Source organism: Carlito syrichta, unplaced genomic scaffold (assembly GCF_000164805.1).
Source record: "Carlito syrichta isolate Samal-C Ts95f unplaced genomic scaffold, Tarsius_syrichta-2.0.1 Scaffold302319, whole genome shotgun sequence".
Classification (NCBI taxonomy): Eukaryota; Metazoa; Chordata; class Mammalia; order Primates; family Tarsiidae; genus Carlito; species Carlito syrichta.
This window is the reverse complement of record NW_007246415.1, coordinates 310,958-319,616: the sequence shown is the minus strand read 5'-3', so window position 1 is coordinate 319,616 and position 8,659 is coordinate 310,958. Positions and strand designations below refer to the sequence as shown.

Sequence of the window (8,659 nt, the reverse complement as noted above, 5' to 3'; positions counted from 1 at the left end):
CTGCAGCCTCGACCTGCTGGGCTCCGGCAATCCTTCCCCCTCAGCCTTCCAAGTAGCTGGGACTACAGGCGCACGCCACTACACCTGGCTAATTTTATTTACTGTAGAGACGAGGTCTTGCCAAGTTGCCTGGGCTAATCTTGAACCCCGGGGCTCAGTCCTCTCGCCTCCACCTCCCGATGCGCTGGGATGACAGGCGTGAGCCGCTGCTCCAGGCTCAAGCCGGAATTTGACCCACTGCCTGCCCACACCCGCCAGGGTGGCTCAAGGGGCCCCTCTCCACCTTCACACGCTTGCCCCTGCTTCCGGGCCATGCTGGAGTCCTGGCTTACGACTGCTGCCTACAGTATCCTGCGCTTTCTTTGGCACCGCTGATTCCCTGGGCGAGCCCAGAGCGGGGAGGATGGCCTCCACCCCCTCGAGGCCCGGGCCTCCCGTGGGTGGAGGCTGCCCACGTTGCTCACCTGTGCAGCAGGCTGATGCGCAGGCCCCCGTGGCTCGTGGAGCAGGCCCGGAGGCTCAGGTGGGCGGCGCCTCTCGCACCGGTGTCCATGCTGATGGTGGCCTGCACCTCAGTCTCCATGTGTAACTCCACGATGGTCTTGACCAGGGGCCTGCGGGGGGCCTGACTGAGTGTCCTCCACACCCTGGCTGGAGCTCACCTGCCGTCTGTCTGCCTCCGCCCTCCCCTCAGCTTCCTCTGCTGGCTTCTCATCTTGCCAACTTCTCTACCCCAGCAAGTCCCAGGCTTACTCTGGGGACCCCTCCTGCTTAAACCCGTTCCCACTCCGATGCCCTGTGGGCTTCTCGAGTGCAGCACGAACAACACGGTCCCAGATCATACCCCATGGCCGTCCCCGTCCTGGGAACAGACCACTCCATCCTGCCAGATGTGCCACCAAAGCCTTGTGTTACACTCACCCCTGTCTCTGTCTCTCCCACACACCCACGCTCCACTCACCAGGAAGCCCCACCGTCTTTCCCTGCCTCCACATTTCCAGATCCAACCACTTCTCAACACCTCCCTGCTCCAAACCCTGGTCTGAGCCATGACTGTGTCCTCCCGAATCGTCCAGAGCTCCTGGATGGCCTTCCTGCCTCCACTCTTGTCCCAGACAGCCTATTTTCCCTACAGCAGCCAGAGGGACTCTTTAGAAATGTCAAGCCAAGTCACATCCTTCCTCTGCCCAGAACTCTCCTGGCTCGCGTCTCACTCAGCAAAAGCCAGACCAGTTTTACCCACACGGCCTTGCAGTCTGGCCTCGGCTGCCTGCCGGCCTTGTCCCCTCCCTCCCTCCCTCCCTCCCGCTCCCTTCCCTCTCTCTACCGTACTTGGAACAAGGCAGGTGCACTCCTGCCTCAGGGCCTTAGCACTTGCCCTTCTTCCTGCCCAAGACTCTCTTCCAGAGGCCTACATGGGGGGAACGGGGAAGCAGACAGACACCACAAGGCCCACTGCACCGGACTGCAGGGACACTCACGTGTTGAGTCCGGCCACCATGTCCAGGGGGATCTTGACCTCCAGCTCCTGGTTGTGGGCCGAGGGCTGCACTTGCAGCTGGAGGATGTTAGCTGAGGTGACCTTCAGCCTGGGTGGGGGTCAGAAGAGATGGAGTCATGCCTCACCTCGGCTGAGCTTCACTCCCAAGCCCACTGCCCCGGTGGCTGGTGTGCAGCTGGACCCCAGCCCTGCACACTGACCCCCGTCCGGCACGCCCGGCCTTCGCCCCGCCCCCACCCCCCAGCCAGCAGCACCGACGTTTCCTTCCTGTTGGGTGACGAGTCCAGCTCCTTGGGCTGATGCGTGAGCCCCTCCGTACCCTGGCCCTGCTGACTCCTTGCCTTGAGGTCTGGGCTCCAGCTTTTGACGGACTCCCCCTGTATACCTTGGCCCAGGCCGGCTCCTCCCCCCGGAAGGCTGCATCTCTCTCTCGTGTCTCCTGGTGGGCCCTGAGACATCGGCTCAACAGTCACCTCCTCCTCCGAGCATCACCTCGCCTTCCCCGCCCCCAGATGTCCTTCCTTTGGGGTGGCCACATTGGGCCTCCCGGTCCCTGTCTCCTGGTCTCATCAGCCAGGCGGGGGCTTCTTGAGGGAGGAGCTGGGGAGATCCATTCTCCGTGGGCCGGCATGACCTGGTGTTTGCGGATCAACGGACGGAGAGTGCCAGTGTGCCTGGGCAGGGGTGGGGCAGAGCCAGCTCTCGGGGCGGTCCTCCCTGCTCACCAGACGATGTGCCTCAGGACAGTGTTCACGAGGCTGCCCAGAATCGGGATGCCCCCGGTCGGCGCGTCCCGAATGGCGCTGAGCAGCGGCAGCTGCTGGAGGATGGTGGTGGCTCCCGCGTCCCTCAGCTCCTGGGACAGCTCTGGCGACAGATCCCGGGATTAGGAACCGGGCAGGGGCAAGAGGAAGACTTGGGGGGCCTCCAGGCTGGGGGGGGGGCGTCACTTAGGGCCTCCCCGACTGTGCCAAGACGAGGGTGGGGCCTCTCCACCGTGTGGGTGTGGCCTCGAGGAGTGAGGCTGGGACTGCTCACCTCCAAGCACCGCCAGCCTCTACTGGGAGCATCGTGACCTGGGCACCCACAGGCCCTGTCTGGGGCTGTTCTGCTGCCGAGCCCGTTGTGGACTGATCTCTGGCACCCACACCCCGTGGGCCTGTGGTCCAGAGAGCCTCGGTGCCAAACAGAGGCCGGAGGGCCAGGACAGAGGCACCTGCTTGGCCCTGTACTGGCAGCCCAGTCCGTCCGGTTCATGTGCAGAGCAGGCTCAAGGTGTCGGGGAGCTGCTGTCCAGGGCCGCCCCCAGCTGACGACTGGTGAGAGCGGGCGGGGGACCCCTGGCTCCCTCGCCCTCTGGCAGGGGCCCTCACTGTGCCCAGGGTTCTTGCTGCCTCCCGGCCGCAACCCGCCTCCGTTGCCTGCTGTGACGGGCCGGGCCCTGCAGAGACTCCCTGTCAGCCGGCACAGTGTCAAGCCTGGCGGTAGAGGCTCTGGAGGGCCAGAAGGAAGGGGCTTCCCCGCAGGGTCCTGGTGTGGCCTCTCTCGAGGCTCCCGTGGAGTCCCCGCCTGTGGCTTTGGGCCGTGAGTTGCAGCCCTGAGAGTGGGCTCTGCAGGCCTCCGGGGGCTTCCGGGAGTTCTCCAGATGGCTTCCCAGTGAGCCAGCCAGTCCCCTTCCTCCAGACGCTGTGGCTTTCTGGAGGTGGTCCTCTGTCCACCAGCCTCAGTTTACCAACTGGGGGCCAACCTGGTGAACTTCTTCACGTGGGGGGCTTCAGCCACGCCCCATCAGTGAGGCCTGAGGACTCTGTACCTCTGAGCTGGTGATGTCTGTGGCCCCTCTGTCCCAGGGTACCCTTCAGAGTCCTCTTTTCCCTCTGGGCCAGCTCCTTGGTCCTCTGTCCCTGGCAATAATTCTTTATTAAACGCACCTGTTGGGATGACCGTGAGGTCTGTCTCCTAACTGGCCCCAACCGGTGCAGTTGCCTGGTGGGCGGGCACTCCAGTCCCCACAGTGGGAGGTGGCTTGCAAATGTGCCTTTATGGCTGCCCTCCTTCCTGACACGCCTTCCACCTTCCTGCCACCTCCACAGTCAGCCAGGGGCAGCCGATGCCTTAACTCACATCCTGTTCTGAGAATCTTTTTTTTTTTTTTTTTTGAGTTGGAGTCTCACTCGGTCACCCAGACTGGAGTGCAGTGGCCGCTCCCGGCCACCACAGCCTCGACCTGCTGGGCTCCGGTGATCCTTCCTCCTCAGCCTTCTGAGTAGCTGGAAGTACAGGCGTGCACTACTATGCCTGGCTGATTTTTTTTTTGATTTATTGTAGAGATGAGTTCTCGCCAAGTTGCCCAGGTGGGTCTCGAACCTGCGGGCTCAGGCAGTCCACTCACCTCAGCTTCCCAAAGGCGTGGGATTACAGGCTGAGCCACCGAGCCCAGCTTGCTCCGAGAATCTTAACCCTGATGGCTCCCCCACCCCGGGCTCCTTCTGGCTGAAACCCTACGTCCCTGAGCTTCCGCATGTGGGTCCGGGCACCTCGCCTCCCCCGTCTCTCCTCCTGGAGCTCCCCGCTCCTGTCTGGCTACAGATCCCGCGGGTCCCACAAGCCTTGGCCCTGTCCCTGGCCAGTTACACTGAGTGCAGAGGCCTGGTCCTCCATGCACTTGGAGGCCCCCAGAGCCAATGGGCGAGCCTTCTCTCAGGCCATGGCACCTGAGAGCACTGCTTCTCCCTCGGAGTGACTTTTGTCCCCTAGGAGATGCACAGCAATGTCATGGCTGGGCCGAGGACGCGGTTCACATCCTATAATGCTCAGGACAACCCCTGGGATAAAGGGTTGTTTGACCCGTTACCTCAGAATGCCAGGGCTGAGACCCCGGTCACGGTACTCACAAAGCTCCTGCCCACTCCAGCCCATTGGTGTCCCAGCAGCCCAGTGTGGGAGGCCGAGAAGGAAGCCGAAGCCTGGGGACTGGCCCGGGGGCGCAGGACTGGAGAGGGACAACAGGCTGCTGGCCTTCCTGCCAAGGGCCTCTGCCCTGTGGAGGAGGCGCACTGGGTCTCGTCTCACTCGGGCGCTCGGGTGGTGGGATTCCAGACCGGGGCAGCAGCTCAGCAGGGGCACTGTCCACATGTGGCCACACCCCTTCTGCAGGACACGGGGACTCACGGTGGGCTTTTGGGATGGTGGGGTCTAAGAGGAAGGAGGTCGTGGACTCGTGGGACCGTGGACGCTCCCAGCCCTCATAGCTCCTCCATTCGTGGCTTGCTGATTCCTGGGGTCTGGACCATGTCTTGCATGCCCCGGCGAGGAGCCCCCACCTGGAGGCTGCCCCACTGGCCCCCTCACCTTCTGGGGGTGAGGCCAGGAACCAGACTTACTTTCTTTGATGACTTCTGGGCCAAGGCTGAGAACCACGGCTGGGCTGAAGGTGGCTCGGACCAAGGTGGCTGCCAGCAAACCACCGAGGAGGAGGAAGGGCCACGGGCCGGCCATCTTCCCGGGTTTCAGTGAGCAGCAGGTGGTAGAGCCTGGGGTGAGCACAGAGGACCCTGCTAGGCAGGCAAGAGGCCAAGGGCAGCCCCCAGTGCCTGGGCACTGGGGCACGGCCTCTGAGAGAGGCGTTCAGTGTAGTGATAACTGCCACGGCTGGCTGTGTGACCTCAATCAGTGTAACCTCTGTGTCTCCGTTTTCTCGTCTGACAAACGGGCGCAACAACACTGACTTCACAGAGTTGAGAAGACTGACTGGATTGCTGTGTCTTTCACATGACCATGTGTCTTTCACATGGTCAGCACTTGGAAGAGATCTGCTATTTTTCTTGGAGAAAACCTACCCACGATGCTCAGGACAAACTCCTCCACTCTTGCTTCCCCCAACCCAAAGCACTCCTGGTCCACGCTCCGCTGACCACATCTCCTGCTTTTCTCTTCTTGCTCTAGCAAAGCCCGCGCTGCCCCCGTTCCCAGATCTGCTCTGTTCTCTCCTGCGACTGCGCTGGGCCCTTACTCTTCCGGTTTCCTGGAGGGTTTTCTCCTCCGGATCTCCCTGCCAAGCTCCCAGTCATCCTTTAAAACCCTGCCCAGGTTTTCATCTTCTCAGTAAAGTTTTCCCTCTCCTGCAGCCAGGGACCCAGGCCCACCCTTGGAGGAACATTGCCTTGGGGCCAGGACTGGCAGGCTGGAGGCAGGAGGAGAATTCAGGTAGGACTCAAAGTTGTGAGAAGCTGCCCACCTCTTCCAGGCTAAGCGGCTGGGGGGGATGGGTAGCTTCTTGGAAACAGGACACGATAGGGAGACAGAGATGGAGGGAGGGAGAGGGAGAGAGGAAGAAAGAAGGAGGGAGAGAGGGAGAAAGAAGGCAAGAGGCAGAAAGGAAGAGGGAGGGAGGGAGAGGGAAAAGGGAGAGAGAGGGAAGGGGAGGGAGGGAGAGAGGATGGGGCACTCAGAGGAGGACAGGAAGGAGGAAGGGAGACCCATGGCATGCCTGGGAGGGAACTTGAGTGTCCAGCCCTCCCTGAGGCAAGCATCCGCACCTGTCGCCCAGGCCGGACTCTGGCTCACACCCTGGCTCTGCCTTTAACACCGTCAGCTGGAGGGAAGAGAGCCTGCCTCAGAGGCCGAGGCCTTGCCTGGCTCATCTGGTCGCCACGGGCATTTTTATGTGGCATGGGATGACACATGTCTCCTGCAGTCTGGGCCCTCACACTAAGGGTCTGCACTCGCCTTCCTGACTAGGCAGGGGGCTCCCAGGGTGCTGGGCCCGCCTGGCCCAGCACAGCCCGGCACTGGCATCCAGCGTGCAGCATGTGGTTTTTCAGAAGGGGTATGTGGGCCCGAGAGCCCTGGGGGAGTTAGACACTGAGCCGGGGTGGAGAGGCCTGAGGTTGCGGGGGCATTGTGGGCTCCCACAGGCCTGCTCGGCACCTGTTCTGTGACCCTGGGCACGGGACTCCCTCTTGGAGCCTCCATTTCATCATCTGAAAATGGGGTGATGATGGTGCTCATGTCACTGGGTTGTCTGAGCTTGAATGAGACCATCTGTTGGCAGCCTGGCCCGACACAGCGTCCGGAACGTACTGCGACTGCCATGATTATGACAGTTGCCGTCACTGACACTGGGGTCAGAAGGCTACACGCTGCAGTCACAGCCAGTCCAGGGTGACACCGCAGCCTGCTCTTCCGCCAGCTCCATAGTGGTTTTCTCCAGACGCCTTGGCCGGCGTGTCCCCCACCATCTCTCCACACTGGTCCTTCTTCTGATCAGAGGAGCCAGGAGCCCCCCAAGGAGAGCACTTCTCCCCCCAAATTCATGGGCCATGCACCCACCACAGGACTCTCCCCTCCTCCTCTGCCCAGCCCCCTTCTGCTGAGCTTTGCAGCCAACATGTCACCTCTTCCAGGAGGTCTTCTCTACCCCCCACTTCCCTGTCCCGGGCCTTCCGTGAGCATAGCACGCACCACAGGAGCCCACACCGGGAGCTGCCTGAGAGCACGAGGCTGTGCGTGAAGCTTCCTCATCCTGGCATCACCGGCACAGCAGGGCATGGAGCAAGCATGTGTGCAGGTGGGCTCCAGTCTCCGGGATGAGGTCAGGAGAAGACTCCGCCAGTCCCTTCATTACCGCTCTTAGCTCTTCTGGCAAGGGGGCTGGGCTGCCCCTCTCTAGGCCTGGCCCTGCCCCTCGGCAGTCCCGGCTCCCCGAGGGCTCTTACCCTGTGCTCCCCGAGAGCATCCCTGTGCTCCTGACCTGGCCTCAGCAGCCCCGTTCCACAGCCCAGGCTTTGGGCACCTTCCTGGCACTTTTACCTGGGCACGCTGAGTCCTCGGCTGGCTCCACTGCCTCCCAGGCGGCGAGTCTGGAAGCCCAGCCTTATATCCTGCACACTCGACTGGGCAGCCACCCTTGCTTCGAGGCCTGGGGTGGGGGGAGGTGGGACCGGGGGCAAGGCCTCCAAGGCAAATATTTGCAGCTCCTGGTGAACCATGGCCCTGCCCAGAGGCACCCTTGGGATTCCTGCTTCCTGAGGCCTGGGGCAAGGAGGTCCAGGCTGGCAGGAGGGGCGGGTGGAGAGCAGGGCGCTGGCAGGGGCTGACCAGGCTGTGGGAGTTGCTCCCACAGGACAACAGTGAGCACAGCAGTGGTGACCATGAGTGAGTGCCTGTGACGGGAAGGTGCCACCCAGGCTCACACCAGCCGGCCGGTGGGGCCTCGTGGCCCCCAGGGTCAGCATTGCCATCCCAACTTCACCAAAGAGGAGCCAACTGCACACAGTCAGCAAAGACAGAGCCAGAACTCTGACTTTAAACCCACTTGGGAGGACTCCACCGCTTGGCGGCACAAGGGGTATCATGGGACAGACTGGGTTCAAGTCCTGGCTCCACCATTTCCATGCAGTGTGACTCGGGAACATTCTAGAACCTCTCTGAGCCTCAGTTTTTCATCTGCGAGATGGGACTACTGATGGCACCTACCTCCTCAGGGGCTGAGCAGACACAATGCCAATGGCCTGGAGCACGGGCCCTGGCAGAGGACCAGTCCTCAGTGAGTGAGTGGTTGCTGCTACTGTTGCTGCTACCGCTCGTGACAGGGTGAGCCTTTGTAGAGAGTTACAGAAATTCTTAGTCCAGATCAGGAACTTGGGAAAGGAAGCACTCGTCTTGCCCGCTGCATTCCCAAAGGCGTCCAAGGACACACATCGCCCTTAGCTAAACCACCAAAGAGTGGGCTTGAATCCCATTTGCCCCTCTGCTGTGTGTCCCTGGGCCCCAGTGGCCTCCCCTGCAGGACAGGGATAACAGCAGCACTTCCTCACAGGCTGCTGAGAGCTGGGCCGGAAGCCTGCCCGCAGGACACCACCAGTGGGCGCCCCGCTCTCCCTGTGCGTACCTTAGGGATGTCTGTCAGCAAACACCTGTGGGCGAGACAGCAAGGCATGACCGTGAGCCCAGGGAACAGCAAACGGCCCGCAGGACCCTGTCAGCCTGCACCGTCCCCTGAAGGGGTCTCTGCAGCCCCGATTCCCAGAGGGCATGACACTCAGGTAGACTGCATGGCTAGATTTGAGTTGGGATTCGTGCCTCGTCGTCACACACTTTTGACAACCACGCTGTCCTTCCAGTGAGTCCGGGCCAGTGCTGGGGGTGGTGGTGACG

The 8,659-nt window shown here is 62.1% G+C and overlaps 1 protein-coding gene across 1 annotated transcript in view; it reads right to left on the bottom strand.

The window, feature by feature from the left end:
- Positions 1-5,027, bottom strand: part of BPIFB1 (BPI fold containing family B member 1) — an 18,730-nt gene extending 13,703 nt beyond the window's left edge. The window contains exons 1-4 of the mRNA XM_008056322.2: positions 4,885-5,027; positions 2,227-2,368; positions 1,482-1,589; positions 465-614 (exon numbers count right to left, since the gene is read on the bottom strand). Coding sequence (XP_008054513.1) covers positions 465-614; positions 1,482-1,589; positions 2,227-2,368; positions 4,885-4,999 — 515 coding nt within the window. The 5' untranslated portion in view covers positions 5,000-5,027. The remainder of the gene's footprint in view (positions 1-464; positions 615-1,481; positions 1,590-2,226; positions 2,369-4,884) is intronic.
- Between the last annotated feature and the right edge of the window lie 3,632 nt (positions 5,028-8,659).